This window comes from Dendrobates tinctorius, unplaced genomic scaffold (assembly GCF_039654945.1).
Source record: "Dendrobates tinctorius isolate UK_male_01 unplaced genomic scaffold, ASM3965494v1 ptg000062l, whole genome shotgun sequence".
Taxonomy (NCBI): domain Eukaryota; kingdom Metazoa; phylum Chordata; class Amphibia; order Anura; family Dendrobatidae; genus Dendrobates; species Dendrobates tinctorius.
In genome coordinates, this window is record NW_027361730.1 from 22,863,271 (window position 1) to 22,883,194 (window position 19,924).

Here is a 19,924-nt window from a genome sequence, read left to right on the forward strand (position 1 = left end):
CCGCATGGAAACTGCTGCGGATCCGCAGGACCAAAACCGCTGCGGATCCGCAGCAAAAACCGCAACGTGTGCACATACCCTCAGTCCCCCTGAGTGTTCGCAGTTAGAGCTGTGACCCTACACGTTCCGACACTGTCCAATCAGTGCTGAAAATGTCAGACTTTGTAAGGATATACTGCTTGGACAAGGACAATGGTAATACCCAGGTGTCAATTTATTTTGAGATATTTGGGGGGAATAAATGAGGAAAAGTGCAATGCAAAGATGTTCCAGAATTTGTATTTCATGGGGAGTGCAAATCTCCATTAATCCTATACTTAATGTCCTATGAACATTATTAAGCCATGTTCATTCCTTTTTTTATTTTAACCAAGCAAATTATGGGACATCTATTAATATAATGTTAATTTATCATCTATTTAACAGGCCACATTACAAGACAACATTATATACACTACAGTATATACAGATACCCTCAGGGAAGTCTATGTGTAGTGTGACTGATGTGCATGGTGGCAGAGAAATGTATAGACAAGAGGGTTTGTGTGTTTCACCAATATGGTAGCTAATATTTTTCTGGAAGGAAGATCAAAGGGAGGACCATGTAAAAGGTTGAACACTGGGTTCTTATTTAAAATTCATGGGTCATTTTCAGTTTTTATAATCTCACAGCCTAAAAGTGGCTAATATAGACTAAGGCTGTACAGATATATTGATCTATCTAGAGCAGGGCTGGTCAATTAATTTTCCCAAAGGGCCACATGAGAAACTGTAACTGTTGTGGAGGGCCGAACCAACTGGATAAACTTAAAGGGAATTTGTCACCCCATTCTCGCTGTATGAGCTGTGGCCACCGCCATCAGGGGCTTATCTACAGTATTCTGGAATGCTGTAAATAAGCCCCCGATGTTACCTGAAAGATAAGAAAAGCAAGCAAGTTAGATTATACTCACCCGGGGGTCCGGTCCGATGGGTGTCACGGTCTGGTCCAGCGCCTCCCATCTTCATACGATAATGTCCTCCTTCTTACTTCTACTTTCTTCTCCCTATTGAGAGCAGAGTAAAGTACTGCAGTGCGCAGGCGACAGGAAAGGTCAGAGAGGTCCGGCGACTGCGCACTGCAGTACTTTACTCTACCCTCAACAGGGCAGATAAAGTATGCCTGCGCAGGAGCCGCAGCAGAAGTAAGAAGGAGGACGTCATCGTATGAAGATGGGAAGCGCCGGACGGGACCGTGACACCAACCGCCCCCGCCCCCGGTGTGTATAATCTAACTTGTTTTTCTTATCTTTCAGGTTACATCGGGGGCTTATCTACAGCATTACAGAATGCTGTAGACAAGCGCCTGATGGCGGTGGCAGCAGCTCATACAGCAAAAATGGGGTGATAGATTCCCTTTAATAAATCTCATTGTTATTATATTCTATTAATTTGTATCAATTAATATTGTGCAGAATTACGGTAAGTCTGGTGACTTGTTGCTACTGCTAATGCATGTTATGGTAGGGCTTATTGTTACTTGTATTCATACCTGTAGCAGCAAATCAAAACCACATAATTTACTGCTTTATATAAAGCATATAAATCATATTTCTCCTATTATTCAGCTCTTGTACCTTGAGACACAGCTCACAACAAAATATGATGCCCCCCACAGTCTCCACACACAGTATGATTGTCCCCTGAAATTGTTTGAAGTCTCAAAATGCCTCCCCCCACACTGTATGATGTCCCCAAAAAGCAACCCACATGACAGGATGTCGTTATGCAATATGATGTCCCCACAAACCCCCTCACACAGTATGATGTCCCTTCACATAGTATGATATCCTCACAAAGCCGCTGCACAGTATGATGTCGCTACAAAGCTACTAACATAGTGTGATGTTCCCACAAATTCTCTCACACAGTATGTCACCACAGACACATCAATGCAGTATGAGATGCATATATAGCCCCCTTCACAGTATGATGTCACCACAAAGCCCCCTCACACAGTTTGATGTACACAAACAGCCCCTCACTGTCAGTATGATGTCCCCACTCAGCCCCCTTTGGGCAAAACACACAGGCCCCTTATCAATTAAAAAAAAGTCACCTAAAAATCCAAATAGTAGATAAAGTGGTTATGACCTCCATTACCTGTATACAAAAATGATGCAGAGAGGAAAATAAGTATTTGATACACTGCCGATTTTGCAAGTTTTTCCACCTACACAGAATGGAGAGGTCTGTATTTTTTTTGTAGGTACACTTCGAATGCAAGAGACAGAATCTTAAAAAAAATCCACAAAATCACATTGTATGATTTTTACATATTTAATTTGCATTTTACAGCATGAAATAAATATTTGATACAATAGAAAAACAGAACTTAATATTTGGTACAGAAACCTTTGTTTGCAATTACAGAGGTCAGATGTTTCCTGTAGTTCTTGACCAAGCTTGCACACACTGCAGCAGGGATTTTGACCCACTCCTTCATACAGATCTTCTCCAGATCTTTCAGGTTTTGGGGCTGTCGCTGGGCAACACTGAGTTTCATCTCCCTCTGAAGATTTTCTATTGGGTTCAGTTTTCGAGACTGGCTAGGCCACTCCAGGATCTTGAAATGTTTCTTACGGAGCCACTCCTTAGCAGCTCTGGCTGTGTGTTTCTGGGTCATTGTCATGCTGGAAGACACAGCCACGACCCATCTTCAATGCTTTTACTGAGGGAAGGAGGTTGATGGCAAAAATTTTGCGATCTATGACCTCATCCATCCTCCCTTCAATAAGGTGCAGTCGTCCTGTCCCCTTTGTAGAAAAGCTCCCCCAAAGTATGATTTTTCCCCCACCATGCTTCTCGTTGTTGGGGTTGTACTCATTGCTCCAAACACGGCAAACGGAATTGAGACCAAAAAGTTCTATCTTGGTTTCAATTGACCATATGACCTTCTCCCATGCCTCTTCTGGAACATCCAGATGGTCATTGATGAACTTCAAACAGGTCTGGACATGTGCGGGCATGAGCAGGGGGACCTTGTGTGCCCTGCAGGATTTTAATCCATGACGGCGTAGTGTGTTACTAATGGTAATGTTTGAGACCGTGGTCCCATCTCTCTTCAGGTCATTGACCAGGTCCTCCTGTGTAGTTCTGGGCTGATTTCTGATGTTTCTCAGAATTATCTTTACCCCACAAGGCGAAGATATTGCATGGAGCCCCAGACTGAGAAAGATTAACAGTCATCTTTTGTTTCTTCCATTTTCTAATAATTGTGCTGCCAGAAACATTTGTAATAACACATAGCTCTGCTTTGCTTCACTCCCCCCTCTTGTAATTACAGTAGTTGAGATAAGTGAGGTGAGAAAGACTCTGTGTGCAACATACAATGATGTAACGACACAGAGAAAGTCAGGTCTTTCTCCCCCCATCCTCCCGCATGACATCTCTTGCTTATGATTAGTCAACACCATGCAGGGGATAAAGTGAACTGTTAGGAATCTGTGTCCTGCCATACTTATGCAGAGATCCAGATCCTCACATTTGTCTCCAGAGGCTAAGTCCTTTCAGCCAGCTTCTGAGCATGCTCCTGGAATGAGCTCCCATTGGAGTTCAGGAGTCAGGTGCTCAGGTCCTGCTCCTGATTCCATTGGTTCAGCTCAGGGCTCTGGAGATTTCCGGAAGGTCCCGGTCACTATAAAAGGTGTGCATGGCCGCTATGCCATGCGCTAGTATTTTCTTACTGCTGCTGTATGTATGGTGACGGATGCTTGGACTGGTGACTGACTTATTAAGAAACCCCTTCCCTCTGATAATACGATTGTGTGAGTGATTGGGCAGCCGCCAGTAGCAGCGCTAGCGCCAGCACGCTCCAGCTATACCTTATCAGCAGCCAGCGTCCTGCATCGCGCCAGCAATATTGCGGTGTCTCCTCGGTGGCTCTGTTCACACCGCACTGCGGTTGCAGTTCTCCGCGTCTGCAGTTGCGACGCCTCCTGTCTTATCTAACGGTAGGTCTAGAGGGAGTAGTCCTGCTGCCTAAGGCTATTTCTGTGACTCTAAATACCGTGACAGTTTCGCTGTTAGTCTGTGTCCCTGAACAGACTCAGCGTATTAGTTTATACTTTTGCCTGCAGCTCTGTGAGCATAACAGAGCTCGCTTCAGTGCACTTAGGGTGCAGTTAACCCCGTGCACATTACCGCCACAGTGCCCTGCCTCTCTAGCAGCGGTTATATCACCTGCTGCACGGTGAACCCCGAGTGGCGAAGGCACTTCATTTATTTTTTATTTAGTGCCTTCCGCCACTCGTAACAGTGAACAACCCCAGTGCAGTGAGGAATCTCTGCTAATGCCCCTTTAACTCAGTGGAAATGATCATAGATACCTTCCAAGCTAATATCTCTGAGAAATTAAAAAATAAAAACATTTTATTCAGCTCTGCAGTCACTATTTCATGATGTGGCCAGTTTAACATGCTCAATTTGGTGAATGGTCATCTATAACCTGTTCTGTGATCTAAGTCATTTTGTATGCTGTCTGGTTAGCGTTTCAGGAGGAGAACTTTTTGATTTTCTGGCTCAGAAAGAATCATTGAGTGAAGAAGAGGCTACCAGGTTCATCAAACAGATACTGGAAGGCGTGAATTATCTGCACACCCGCAAAATTGCACACTTTGACTTAAAGGTAAAATCATCTACTAAATAATATAAATATTGTATGAGGCTACTGTTTGCACTTCAACATATCACTACAGTAATTTTTGTCATGTTTGGTTTGCATAATGCAGTTGCTGTATACATTATTTTACCAAAAAGGAGAAACAACAAAAGGGATTGGCCAGAATTAGAAAAACATGTCTGCTTTATTTTAAAAACAGTTCCACATCTGTCTACCTGTGTATGGTAATGCTGCTGACCCCCAATCAGGAAGATGCTTACATTCTTGGCTTGATAAGCCAACACCAGAAATGTATGACATTGGATTACTCCCATTTTCTTTGTGAGAACACATGTACAATCTGCCAAACCCAGCACACATATGTATGGGGTGGCCAGGAGAAATAGTGATTGGCTGACGGCTAACTAAAGAGTGTGACTAACCTAATTCTTGTATCGTTATGTTCTTATTCAGCCAGAAAACATTATGCTGTTGGATAAAACAATTGCTGTACCCCATATAAAGCTTATCGACTTCGGCTTGGCACATAAAATTGAAGAAGGGGTAGAATTTAAGAATATTTTTGGCACACCAGAATTTGTAGGTATGTAGAATCAGTATTATGTTTTTTAATTCATTAACATTGTATTTAAGTTTTTACAAACAAAGTCCTGTTCACTTTATTACAGCATGTGCCTAAAGGGATTTTTTAAGTTTGGAAGTTATCCCATATTCAAAGGATATGGTATATCTTCCCAATCACTAGGGGTTCAACTGCTAGGATCCCCACCGATCCCAAGAACAAGGACTCTGAAGAGACATGTGTAAATGAAGAGGTGGTTGATCATCTGTACTGGTGATCCATTCATTATTATGGGAGTGCCGGAGACCAGCCAAGGGCTGCGCTTGGCTAACCCCAACTGTTCTGTTAACAATGAATGGAGCAGCAGTATGCATGATCAATCACCACTCCTTTCACAGTGGTCTCCATCCTCGATATTGATGGAGTTGCAGTAGTTGGACCCCTAGCAATTGGGAAGTTATCCCCTATCCCATGGAAAAGGGATAACTTCCAAACATAAAAATACCCCTTTAAGTTTCCAGAAAGAGTAGATGTCTAACTTCTAGAATTGTGATTGATGCAATGTTCTGCATTTCATGAGCAGTGGATGCAGACTATTCTTGCCTACTTGCTGGTTTTATACATGAAAATCTTCCATTTTTACGGTTTCCCCATAAAGAATGGAGAGAGCTATGCATACGTGTCCCAAAGATGAGATCCGCGCCTATCAGGTACTTATGGCATATGCTGACGGATTCACTCTGAATGTCTGTAATAAAAATAACATGTTATCCCAAACTGGACTGGAAACACCGAAAAAAATGTAGAGGAAATATTTCTGTTACGCTGTGTGAACATGGCCAATACTTCATTTATGGCGACATATTGAGGTGTTTTGCTACTTCATTAATCTTATAAGTTAAGAAGCTAGGGTACTTGTCAGCCCATTGGATCCCATGATTAAATATTTGGAATATTTTTTGCAAAACACCCATGTTTGGAAAAAGAAAAAAAAAGAATTGATTTTTTGAGTCATAACCGGCAATGTTACAGATAAGGACATTTCTAAAAAAAAAATGGGACAAGCATACAAGAGAGACAGTCACTCAATGCGCCTGGATTGGAAATGTAGAAGCTAAATATGTACTAAGTGCTTCCTTCTGCCTTGTAGGACAGGACGTTTCTCGCTTTGTACAATCAATGACTCTTTTAATTTTGTACATTTTCATTTCAGCTCCTGAAATCGTGAACTATGAACCGCTTGGCCTGGCGGTAGATATGTGGTAGGTTTTCTCTACATAATAAAATATGTCAGATAACACCAAATGAGCCTTGGCTTTTAAAACTAAGGGTATCGTTTTTACTTTTTTCTGTTTCAGGAGCATTGGTGTGATCACGTACATATTGTGAGTATTTCGTGTTACGCATTAATAATTTCTAGACGTATGCATTATTACTGACCAAATATTGAAGAATTGGTGACTACATTGTATGGCACAGGAGATCAGAAGGAAAGACAAGTCTGACTAAGGCTTCATTGTTACGCCAGTGCTGACACATTCTTAGCTGAGGGCAAGTGTCACCCTTTGGTGTCAGTGACATCTAGCAGGCAGCCTCAGCCCATTAACTTATTGGCAGACAGGAAACAAGAGACAATATACGAAAATTCTGCTTCCTGACACTGTGCAAATCGGAGCATCCTGGACTGTCTGGTTTATGATAGCACCTGATGGAAGGTCCGCAATGTCAAGTTAGCAGCAGATCAGCAACTAAAGCAAGCAGCTGGTAGGAACTATATAGCTTGGAGTTATCTGTATCACACTGTGAAGACCACCCAGCCTGCTGTTCCATCTATTACAGTGATGATAGGTGCAGAGGGTCAGCTTACTGGGTAATTGCAGCATTGTGGTTGAGTCCCTCATATCCAGTAAAATTGCAATATGTGACTCAGAACTTTCTTTAGATCTTATTTTTGATACACAGAAGTGGCTTTTTCATGTCAACATAGCAAAGTCCATTTATAATGCAAACCTCAAATGCTTTCGCTTTACATGGATTATTATTGTACTGCTTCCTCATAAAATAACAGAACTGTCATTTAACCAAAAGAAATTTAGAAGTTTTCTTCTTTCGAACGTTACAGCCATATAAATACGAAGACTGGCTGTCAGAACTTGAACTTTATACTTCCTTACATGTTACAATAAAAAGTAAATGTAGATAGTCGTATATAGACAGACAGATAAATATGCAAATTTGAAGAGGTGTTCAACCTCCAAGGTATATACCAAACCTATTCCAATAAATAAAAAAAAGTTTGAGAAATCCAACATTTGCATAGTTTGTTGGAGTGCTGCTTCCCTTTTTTATATTGTGTTGAACAATATAGCCCCAATTCATCAAAGCAGTTTTGCCGGGGCGTGGCCTAGCAGAGCATGGTGCTGGTCACATAATCCAGGAGCTCTGACGACTTCAGGCGGTGAAGCGGCTCACACCGGCTCTTACCGGCAGTTCCTTCAGCGGTGAATCTTTCTCCAGGCACTTAGTATCACCCTGGCATCAGATGAGGCGGTCAAAAACCGGGCTCCGGAGCTCCCCCAGAAAGGTATCTGACTTTTTTGCCAGAGGCTCCAGGCTGGAGAGGAGTTCTAAGATGGCTGCTGCCTCCCCTCATGCTGCAAAGTCTGCAGGATCAGCACGTTCTGCTACTTCCTCTGCCTCAAGCAGAGAAGGCTCCATGGAGACTGCGCGCACTGTGGAAATGGCAAGCCCTGACAACCAGCCTGTCACAAAGGAGGAGATGAAATCCCTCTTTGCAGCTTTCAGGAAATCTATGCAAAATGATATAAAGAGCATGTTGGCAGAGCTGAAGGGGGAAGTAGGAGCTATAGGGAACCGCACAGATCATTTAGAGAACAAAATGGAGGAGTTAACAGGGTCCCACAATGCACTGATAGATGAGCATGAGGAGCTTAAGGCTGAAGTCCGCAAGTTAATAGCTAAAATGCTGGACATGGAGGACAGATCCAGGAGAAACAATGTTAGAATAAGAGGAATACCAGAAGCAGTACATGATAAAGATTTTCTCCCCCTGTTACAGGACTTTATTCAAGCTGTTGTGCCTGAAGCAGAAGGGAGAGATATCTTAGTGGACCGGATTCACAGAATCCCTAAGCCTCAAGGACTTAACCCTTCGATTCCCAGAGATACTATTGCCCACATTCACTTCTATAAAACAAAGGAGGCCTTCCTGCTTGGTTTAAAGAAGAAACCTTCCCTGCCGGACAGATTTGCTCGCCTTTTGGTATTCCAAGACCTCTCAGCTGGCACGCTTGCGAGGAGGAGAGAATTCACCCCTTTTACAAAGATTCTATGGGATAAAGGCATTATATATCGTTGGGGTTTCCCTATCAAGCTCATTGTCAGTAAAAATGGTAACACTCGGGGTTGCTTCTCTACTGTGCAACTTGGGAAAGTGTTTGAGGACTGGGATATTCCACCCCCTCCGCCATCTTCCTTGGATAAAGGTTCACCCCATAACAGGAGAATTAACCCTGAATGGTTTAAAGCTTGAAGTTCCCATAACTTTCGCCTTTTGAGGTTGTGGTCTCCATTTTTCTGGATTTTTTTTTTGTTTCTGCAGAGGGTGCTGGCTACTAAATTTTGTGGCCGCATCCAGCCCACCTGCAGTTCCTGCCCCACGAGCGTCTTTGTTTCGCTCTTACTGCTTTGACTGCTTGTCAGTCCTTGTGTAGCTCCGTCATGTTATGTGAGGAGAAACTTGTTTCTCAGTTTTTCTTTAATTGTTATGTCATGTTATTTGTTGACAGGTCTTGCCTGTTTGTACCGTTTCTTTCTGCAGGGTTAATACTCCAAAGGAAGCAGATTCTCGGCTATCACAGCCACTTCTGGCCTTACATACCATGGGTTTAAAGATATTGTCTCTAAATGTAAAGGGATTAAATTCTCCGCATAAAAGGTCATGGGTCTGGAGGGAGGCAGGCAGGGAAGGCGAGTAGTGATGTTTTGTGCATTCAAGAATCACATTTATTAGCCCAGGATAATGGTAGAATGAAAAATGTTAATTATCCTCATCAGTTTTTTGTCAATAATGTCCACAAGAGGGCGGGTGTGGGAATCCTCATTAGAAGCTCTGTAGCCTTCCAGCTTGAAAGGTTGGTGGGGGACATTGAGGGGAGATATGTCATTTTAATTGGTCTACTAAACAATGTGCAATTTACTATTGCTTCAGTATATGCTCCCAATGTGGGCCAGTTGAGATTCATACGTAAATTTTTGGAGTCTTTTAGGGGAATAGCAAAGGGTTCCTCGGTAATATGCGGAGACTTTAATGTCCCTATGTGTAAATTCCTAGATTGTTCCCACCCAGCCCGGGCCAGAAAAGAGTTGGGCCACCTGATCCGTAAGTTTTGTTTTCATGATATATGGCGATATGCTCATGCGGGAGAGAGAGACTACTCTTTTCACTCCCTAAGGTTTAATACCTACTCTAGAATAGATTATATCGTAGTAGATGATTAGTTACTGTTGGGTTGTGACCAGATTAACATTGGACCCATTACGTGGTCGGACCACGCGCCCGTTATGTTAACAATTTCAGACGGGGGTCCTACCCGGTCTCCTTCCAAATGGAAACTGAATGATTATATCCTCACTAACCAAGATACCAGCGATGAAATCGCTCGGCAATTAAAATAATTTTTTGCCATTAATGATAATCAAATGGTCTCGGATGAAACTCTTTGGGCGGCCCATAAGGCCTTTGCTAGAGGTGTCCTCATTAAAATTGCAGCAATGGAGAAAAGGGAAAGGTTAAAAACATTTAATGATATTTTGTCTAAACTCCAGCTCCTGGAAAGGGCAAACAAGGCCCACCCCTCTGACATTTTCCTTGACTCTATTAGAGGTCTGAGAGATCAGCTGAGATCAATTATGCTGTATTCCTATGAAAAAAATCTAAAAAAAGCTTAAATCCAAATTCTATAGCTTGGGTGATAGAGCCGGTAGGGTCCTAGCAAGTCGAGTGAAGAAAAGGGGGGCTCGGATGGCCATTCCCTTTTTGATTAAGCACGACGGGTCCAAAGTTTTAAACCCTACTCATATAGCTAGTGAGTTTAAAGAATACTATTCCCAACTATATAATCTCAAGTCAGATCCTAAAACACACCAGCCCACGAAGGGTGAAATTTCTTCTTTCCTTGCTAAACTAAATTTGCCCAAACTTTCCCCCACGGCTCTGGCTGCTCTTAATGCCCCCCTTACTGAGGAGGAAGTAGTTCGGATTATTAATTCCTCTAGGAGACTTTCTGCCCCCGGGCCAGATGGTTTTTCTAATTCTTACTCCCGCCAGTTTGCGCACATCTTGGCTCCATTTTTGGTTAGAACGTTCTCACTATGGAGGGACTCATCTGATATCCAATCTGAAAGCTTGGCTGCGACAATCACTACTATTCCTAAACCGGGGAAGGCCCCAACCTCTCCTGGTAACTTCAGACCTATCTCTCTTTTGAATTGTGATGTGAAGTTATTTGCAAAAGTCTGGGCTAATAGACTCCTCTCAGTTTTGCCGGCCCTGGTCTCCCCTGACCAAGTGGGATTTGTCCACGGGAGCCAGGCTAGAGATGGCACTAGAAGAGTGATTGATTTGATGGATTTTCTTAAGTCCAGTGGTACCCCCGGTGTATTCCTGTCTCTAGATGCGGAAAAAGCGCTTGACAGGGTACACTGGGGCTATGTGGACGCTGTTTTGGACACGTTTGGTTTCTCTGGTAATATAAAGGGTGCTATTATGGCCTTATACAAAAAGCCAAATGCTTCGGTCTGTGCGGCTGGCTTCTATTCTGATAGATTTGACCTGACTAATGGGACCCGCCAGGGTTGCCCCCTTTCCCCTATAATTTTTGCTTTAGTCATGGAGCCCCTGGCAGAGTCCATTAGGCTCAACCCGGAAATCTCTGGAGTTAAAATAGGCCCTGTAGAGCATAAGATCGGTCTATATGCAGACGATGTAATTCTCTCTTGCACTGATAGTGAAAGATCTTTGATAGGGATCAAAAACGCTCTCCTTGAATTTTCTAAGATTTCATATTACAAGCTAAACGAAGGAAAATCGGTTCTCTTCTCGGTTAATGTTCCACCATCTGTTAGAAATAGAATCTCCTCACTTGTCCCATATACTTGGGCCCGGGACGGCTTTTTGTACCTAGGACTAAGGATTTGTAAACTTTCCAATATTGTCAAACAGAATTTTAATACTCTGCTTGATTCCATTCGAAAGGACATAGACAATCAAATACATTTACCCCTTTTCTGAATGGCGCGCATTCCGATAGTTAAGATGATGTTCCTACCAAAAATTATTTATTTATTCCGTTGTCATCCCTTGAAGGTTTCTCTCTCTTCTGCAGGCAGTTGTGAGCAGATTTATTTGGGCAGGAAAGAAACCTAGGGTTGGTATGTCTACCTTATTTTATAGTTATTCACATGGTGGTCTGGGGGTCCCGAATTTTTATTTTTACCATAAAGCAGCAGTTCTAGAGGCGTTAAGGGAGTGGTATGATGATTCTAGTACCCACAAATGGGTGCTTGTGGAGAAATACTTGGCTCCGCGTGGGACTTTGATATTTGTACTGGAGGCCCGAGTGCTTGGTTCCTTTGCCCCCTCTCTTCCCTTGCAGACAATGAAAGTGGCATTTTCTTACTGGTCTGATCTGGTCTCTTCTTGTCAGGTGATTAAATTTGAGTCTGTCTCTATTAGAGCCTCGGAGTTTCATGTGGATGGCCTCACGTTAGGCAATTGGGTGAGGAATGGTATTGTGGTCATGAAAGATATCCTCTTAACTCAGGAGTTGAAACCTTTCTCTGTCCTAATGGATGAATTTGGCCTTCACAAAAATAAATTCAACCAGTACCTGCAAATTCGGCATTTTTTAAATTCATGTGTATTTCCCTTATCCTGCCATAATGCTGTTTGCTTGCCAATACAGCGGTTTTTAAGTTCTTTCTCCTCTCAAAAACACGGCCTCTCGGTAGTATATAAAGTGTTTAATTCCCCCGTAATGGTCCTAAACAAGCGTATATGAGGCGCTGGGAAGGGGCTCTTGCTTTCTCCTCATCTCCGGACCAATGGTGGTCCGCTTCTGGCGACTTGCAGAAATATTCCTCCTGTATTAATCATCTTGAGCAGCTTAAGAAAGTTCACTTTGACTGGTATTACACCCCGCTGAAGATTTCCAAATTCCGTGGTTCCTATCCCTGATCCTGCTGGAAGGGTTGCTCGGGTGTTGGTTCCCTAGGGCACGTGTGGTGGGATTGCCAGCTCATCCAACCTTTTTGGGAAGAAGTGTCTAACATTATTGCCTCAGTTACAGGCCTGGCTGGAAGTTTGAGCGGTCCGCTAGCGGTTTTGGGGATCGGTTTACATATATTCCCTATATATTCCATATATACTTCAGATTTTGTATTAGTCTAGCCTGATGAAGAGACCTGAGTAGTCTCGAAAGCTTGCAATGTATTACCATCTTTTCAGTTAGCCATTAAAAGGTATCAACTACTGAGGACTCTCAATCCTGAATATTTTTCTATCTACTGGCTAACACGGTACAAAGATATACATCTTTCCTGTATCATATATTCCCTGGCAATTTGAGACCAATTGTATCACACATTCTAATAGCAGCACGTATGTGTCTGGCAGACAACTGGAGAGAAATAACTATCCCCTCTAAATTGGAAATTATCCAAAAAAATCAATAAACATTACCAATACGAGCTCCTTCTGACCTCAGATATGTTTACCAAAAATAAAATAAGGAATAGCTGGTTCCCCTGGGTGGTGTCCAAATTCTCGTCCTTCCAGTCCTGATTGGTGGACCTGTGATCTTATTACCTATCATCCCTACCCTTGCTTCCTATGTTGCAAATTGTATCCCCTAACCCTACTATGCAGAATTTTCAGCTGTTATCTGTTTTTACTTTGAATTTTATTGTCCTGCTGTTATGGGAAAAATTATTCAACTGTCCGCATGTTTGTTGCGGTGTATAATCTGTATTATATAAAATCTTAATAAAAATTATTGATATAAAAAAGCAGTTTTGCCAAAATTTTGGCAAATATTGCTTTGAAAAGTTGCAAAATTTGGGCTCAACTTGGAGTTGCTCAAAAATGTTGAGATTTTTGGTGTTTTATTGCCAGTTTCTCCCAGTCATGCCATAATAGGTGGAGCTTTTAGCATAGCGCCATGGCTCATCTAATTCATGATGAACTGTGGTTCCTTACTCTAAAAATCTTACTCCAGTCAGGGACTGGTGTAAAATTTCTGGTGAGACACGCAGAGGCATACGATGCTTATCAGATGCTTGTGATTAACAAAGAAGTATGCACATACAGGAGCATCTGACTCCGCTTTGCCCTTCCCATCAGCACTGATGGATCTGAGCCTTTAGATATATGTCCAGGAGGCTTTGCACCTGTTATTTTTGGTGCTGCTTAATTGCAACTTGATAGATAGATAGATAGATAGATAGATAGATAGATAGATAGATAGATAGATAGATAGATAGATAGATCGATCTGCCTTTGGAACTTTGTATATTGTGAGCCAGTTGGTCATGGTCCAGAAAGCAATATCCTGAACCGGAATGTTACCACATGAGCCAACAGAGTCCAGTATTATTTTATATTTTTTGTGGCTATTTAGAAACAAAAGAATACAGCAGCACTCTGTAGGCACTAAGGTGTATGCAAACATTGAATATATGAAATCCGGAGCACATTAGTGCTGTATAATAAAATAATAATCTTTATTTATATAGCGCCAACAGCGCTTTACAGTTTAACAGTTTCAAACACAACAGTCATAAATAACAACGTTAACAATACAATAATTAAAGCAAAGTAAGACGACCCTGCTCGTGAGAGCTTACAATCTACAATGAGGTGGGGGAGATACAAAGTACAGGTGTGTATTTACAAGGATGTATTTACAATGATGGTCCAGCCATCTTGAGGGAGTGGGGGATAGATAGAGATAGTGAATGGGCTACACACATACTTACACATAAAATGACTTAGGGAACACTCTGAACAAATGTGTTTTGAGAGAGCGCCTAAAACTGTGCAAGTTGTGGATGGTCCTAATTTCTTGGGGTAGACCATTCCAGAGGATTGGTACAGCACGGGAGAAGTCTTGGAGTCAAGAGCAGGAGGTACGGATTAGTGCAGGGGTTAGTCGAAAGTCGTTTGCAGAGCACAGCGATCGGCTAGGCAGATAGACAGAAATGGGGAGGAGATGTAAGGGGGTGCACTGTGGAGAGCTTTGTGGGTGACAAGTACTTTGAATTGGATCCTGTAGTGAACAGGCAGCCAATGTAAGGACTGGCGAAGAGCGGAAGCGTCCGAGTACCGATTATAGAATATACTTATAAAATTAAGGAATTTAACAAATAAATTAGATAATTCTTGAAAGCCCATCTGCCATGACAAGAGGTAACTTTCTTTGATGGGACCCTAAACCTAATATTTATCAAACATGCCTCTCCGGGCTAAAAGTCTACCAATATAAAGGGCAGGTAGGATCTAGCACCAATGTAAAACAGCCTAAGGCTGATGTGAGAAGTGCTCAGTCAAATATGGAGGCAGTAACTCCAACAGTATTGTAGAAAAAACTATCCAGCACCTCCGAAAAGAATAAAGCAAGAGTGAACAGGTGCAAGCTGCTAAGGAAAGAAGAAAGAAAGAGAGAGAGAAAAAGAGAAAGAGAGAGAGAGAGAGAAAGAGAAAAAGAAAGAAAGAAAAGAAAGAAAAAAAGAAAGAATAAACAGTGCAGTTTGGTCTATTACACACCATTAGTTGCTGTCCATTACTGTTTATTTTCAGAGTAATCTTTCTATTATTCAGGTTAAGTGGAGCATCCCCATTCTTGGGAGAGAACAAACAGGAAACTCTTTCCAACATTACGGCCGTTAACTACGAGTTTGATGAGGAATTCTTCAGTCACACCAGTGATTTGGCTAAAGGCTTTATCAGGAAGCTGCTCGTGAAGGACACAAGGTGACAAGTAAATGCTGACAAAACATATTCATATAAAGCGAACTCTGAATTGTGGAAATGTAAAAATGCCCATGATTTTCTAAGAAATAGGTTTTAATTTTAGACTGATTTTATACAACATCTTTGAGTGAGCCAATACCAAATGTGGGCTATCTATCATCACTCATGATTGGTGGGGGCTGAGTAAATCCTTAGGGGGGAAAATAGCTATTTAGCACTCATTACTATTTATTATTAGAAAACCCACATTAAATATATGCCTCGTGGAGACAATTATTTTCTCCTTAAAAGCCTTGAAGAGCAATGGGAATATGTACCACAAAAATGAACAAGGAAAAATATAATTATCCAGCTAACTAGCAATCTGCATTGGGTGAAAGTGTTTTCCTCACATACATTCCTAGATTGTATGTATTCTCTTCCCATTTATGGAAGAAGCAAATCATAATTGGAGCGAAGTACAGTGTTCACGGATATCTGAAGTATAATGCACATATGGATCTCTTCAGATATGTTACCTATTCAGCCCATAGAGTGAAACATATAGGTTCTCACTCTTAGTTATTCCCTGCAGTTCTTATTCTGGCAATCACTTAGTCTCCACTGATTACCAAAAACGAGGAAAATAAATATGGCTTCTTTTATTATTTTTAAGCAATTTAAAAAAATAATTATTTATAATCCCTCGAAAACCCATTGAAATTTAAGAGTTCACACCTTCATGTTTTCAGTCACAATCTATATTTACCGTATATTTTTTTAGGAAGCGTCTTACTATCCAGGAAGCTCTTTCACATCCATGGATAACCGTGAGTACAACAATCTTATTATTCTTGCATGAGAGTGATGTGTATAAGATAGGGGTTGTCCACCATTAAGATCTTCTTTTTTTTTTTACAATATTGCAGGTATTTTGGCCTAAAAATCATTTTTGCAATTGGTTTTCATGAAAAATGTTTGCATTCTTTGGCTATTACAGGCTCTTTGTTTGCCTGTTAGCTGCTCTCTGATGTGGTATGTAGTCTTTAAAGAATGAGCTGTTTGATGGAATGTCAGGTTTTATTTATAAAAAAAAACATTTTTATTCAGCAAACTTTTACATCTTACAAAATGGTTGATAAAATGAATCATATTATACAATCCCAAGAAATTGAGTACAATTTTGTATCAATCATTGAATACAAAGCCCAATCTTCCCCTTCCCATCTCCTTTCCCTTCCCATCTCCTTTCCCTTCCCTCCCAACCTTCCTGCTCACCTACCTGAACTCAGATTTTAATACTATACAGGTACAGTACCTAGTCAGCAATTTAAACATGAGAACCATACAGTAAGGTGTTTTATAGCTGAAATATTAGGTCGCTTTTAAAGAATTAAGTTAAATATGACATCTCTTGCCGGTACCTCCAACACCACCACTGGACATTTATTCCTTGCCCCCTACTGTTTTCTAAATTTCTTAATGGCCAAAACTTTGATATATACTGTATCTTTTTTTCCCCATCAGAATGGTAGACAACCTCTTCAACTGAGAGATATTCTTGGCACCCAGTATTTAGCCAGGATTCTGATTTTTTTTTAACCAAAAGCTTTTACCGAAACGAAAAATTGCAAAAAAATATTTTCAGCCCAAAAATACATGTATTTAAGAAGGAAAAGAAAATGATCTTCATTAGTGCACTGTATTTGATGGATCTTCAATTTTCAGTTTTGTAATTATGTATGGCACCTACTTATATTTATAAAGTAATCTCATGGATCTGGAGAATTCAATATGTAGCATATTTTGGCGGTTTAAAAAAAACACTACTGATGAACTCTGTTAACAGACTGATACTAATTTCAATGGGTCCCTGTTTTGCTGTGCTGAATTTTGTGTCTGTGGAAGCCTCACTTTCTTACACCCTTACCAAAAGAAGTGGACTGTTGACTGACCAAGAGTGAAAAGCATGGTTTGATGTGTTGTCCAATATTTTACCTTGAAATGGTCTGTGGATTCCTTACCTGGCATGAACTTGTTCAACCAAGTTTTGAGAAACAGTTGTAGACATATTCTTGTATTAATGTCTCCTTTTTACCTAAAGACACATCAGTCAAAAGAAGAGAACAAAATTCATGATACCAAAAGAACAGCCATGCGAAAACTGAAGGCTAAGAGATTAAAAGAATATACCATGAAGTCTCATTCCAGCATGCCCCCCAATAATACATATGTTAATTGTGAGCGATTTGCACAAGTAGTGGAAGACTTGACTAGTGCGGAACAAACATTCAGCTCTTTGGCTACAAACTATGATTCTCTACAAGAAGACGTAGAAGCTCTGATATCTATCTACAATGAAAAGGAAGCTTGGTATAAAGAAGAGAATGAGAATGTGAGGCACAGCCTCTCCCAACTCCGATATGAGAGTCGTAAAGTGGAATCCATGAAGAAAAACCTTAATCAAGACATTCGCTTTGTAGAATCCAATGTAGGAAATGTTGCTGTAAGGTACGCTGATCTAGAGTCACGGTATGAATCTCTGAGCAAAGAAATTACAGAGGACCTTAAAAGAATTCAAGACTTGATGGGTGGATTTCAAGAAGGAAATGTGGGTTATGAATGTGGAAACTTTGATGCTGTATTCAACAGAGATATAAGTGATTCCTTCATGAATCTTCTGAATGGATCATGCAGTGAAGATCTTTTCGAACGATTAAATCTCAGAAACACAGACTCTAAGTTTTAATAGGCCTTGTGATGAATGTTTAATGTATTCATATGTACAAATATCTGTATAGTCATTATATCATCCCTTATAGATGTAGAATAATATACTGTTCACAAAGCAGAATCTATTTTATATATATTTATTACAAGAGAGAATATTTTGTGCCAAGAATAATATATTGATACTTGTGATTCACACTGTTCTCCTGCAGTAACTATTAGGTAATGTAGGTAATAAAATATTGGATTTATTACATACTCAATACCAGGACTAAGTTACCCAGCATTGTAAAGTACATTATAATGATTTTCAATTCCTGTGTATCCATTCTTTAACTCCTTTGCGACGTTGGGTGTAATAATACGCTCACATCAGAATCCCTTCCTTTGATGTGGGCCCTGGTGGTGAGCCCACATCTTTAACGGCACATGTCAGCTGTTTTGAACAGCTGACATGTGCCTATAACAGCAGCGGGTGGAATCGCGATCCACCCTTGGCTGTTAACCTGTTAAATGCCGCTGTCAATCTCTGACAGCAGCATTTAACTCGCACTTTCCGGAAGTGTACCGGAAAACCCCCCCATCAGTGACCTCTCACATGATCGCGGGTCACTGCCGGTCGTTGGCGCTCATAGCAAATGAGCATTTCTGCTATATACAGGATATCTGATCATCGCCAGTATGTAGCAGAGCCGATCAAAGTACTGCAGCGTCTAGTCTCTCATGGAGACTATTGAAGCATGCAAAAAGTAAAAAAATATGTTTTTAAAAATATAAAAGTTCAAATCACCCCCCTCTCACCCCATTCAAAATAAAACAATAAAAATATCAAGTATACACATATTTGGTATCGCCACGTTCAGAATCGCCTGATCTAGCAATATAAAAAAAATTAACTCAATCGCTAAATAGGGTAGCGAGAAAAAAATTAAAACCGTCAGAATTACGTTTTTTTGGTCGCCGCTACATTGCAATAAAATGCAATAACGAGTGATCAAAAGATCATAATTATACCAAAGTAATATCAATAAAAATATCATCTCAGAATGCAAAAAATAAGCTCTCACCCATCCCAAGATCACAAAAAATGGAGACGCTACGGGGCTCGGAAAATGGCGACATTTTTTTTTCCAAAGTTTGGATTTTTTTTTTCACCACTTAAATAAAAAAGAACCTATATATGTTTGGTGTCTATGAACTCATAATGACCTGGAGAATCATATAGGCAGGTCAGTTTTAACATTTAGTGAACATGGTAAAAAAAAAACAACGACTGTGGATTTGCACTTTTTTCACATGGCCATTTTGACTGAAAAATAAAAAAGTTATGGATCTGGGAAGAAGGGGAGCAAAAAAAAGAAAATGCAAAAACTAAAATACCTCCGGTCATGAAGGGGTTTAAGAAAAACTTAAAAGTAATCAAGAAAAGCTGACAGAAACTCAAGCTTTTTACTGTTATTGGTCTCTATTATTATTCAATGTTAATAGCAGAAACTGAGCACTGTAAATTTTAGGGGTCAATTGCAGAATTCCTGGAGCTATGTAGAATTTTTAGTCACTAGGTAAAATACATAAAGAAAGTAATCCTTCGAGGCCAGTCAATGGTATTAGGACATGAGAATATCTCAGGCTGGGTGGGGAACATTCTGAAACCCTTAGTGAGGCGCACACGCAGTTATATCCATGACACTACTGATATTTTCTGAAGATTGTCAGCCCTGGGTCCACTTTCGGAGGACACAATACTAGCCACCATGGATGTAGAATCTCTCTACTCCAACATTTCTCATGAGGATGGGATTGTGGCATGCAAATATTTCCTTCAAAAAAACAATATTTCCATAGTACCAACACTGCAATTTATCAGGTTTGTGCTCCATCACAATTATTTCTCCTTTGGAAACAATTCATACCAACAGTGTATGGGCAGCGCCATGAGAAG

At 40.8% G+C, this 19,924-nt stretch overlaps 1 protein-coding gene across 3 annotated transcripts in view; it reads left to right on the forward strand.

Annotated features, from left to right (window-relative positions):
* Window positions 1–19,924, forward strand: part of DAPK2 (death associated protein kinase 2) — a 162,568-nt gene that overhangs the window by 75,254 nt on the left and 67,390 nt on the right. For 2 of the 3 annotated variants that reach the window (XM_073579378.1, XM_073579379.1), the window contains exons 4-10: window positions 4,528–4,666; window positions 5,114–5,243; window positions 6,436–6,484; window positions 6,581–6,607; window positions 15,121–15,273; window positions 16,037–16,082; window positions 17,357–18,300. In XM_073579378.1, coding sequence (XP_073435479.1) covers window positions 4,528–4,666; window positions 5,114–5,243; window positions 6,436–6,484; window positions 6,581–6,607; window positions 15,121–15,273; window positions 16,037–16,082; window positions 17,357–18,001 — 1,189 coding nt within the window. In that variant the 3' untranslated portion in view covers window positions 18,002–18,300. Of the gene's footprint in view, window positions 1–4,527; window positions 4,667–5,113; window positions 5,244–6,435; window positions 6,485–6,580; window positions 6,608–15,120; window positions 15,274–16,036; window positions 16,083–17,356; window positions 18,301–19,924 lie in introns of those variants that run through there. The other variant, XM_073579380.1, reaches the window with a different exon arrangement.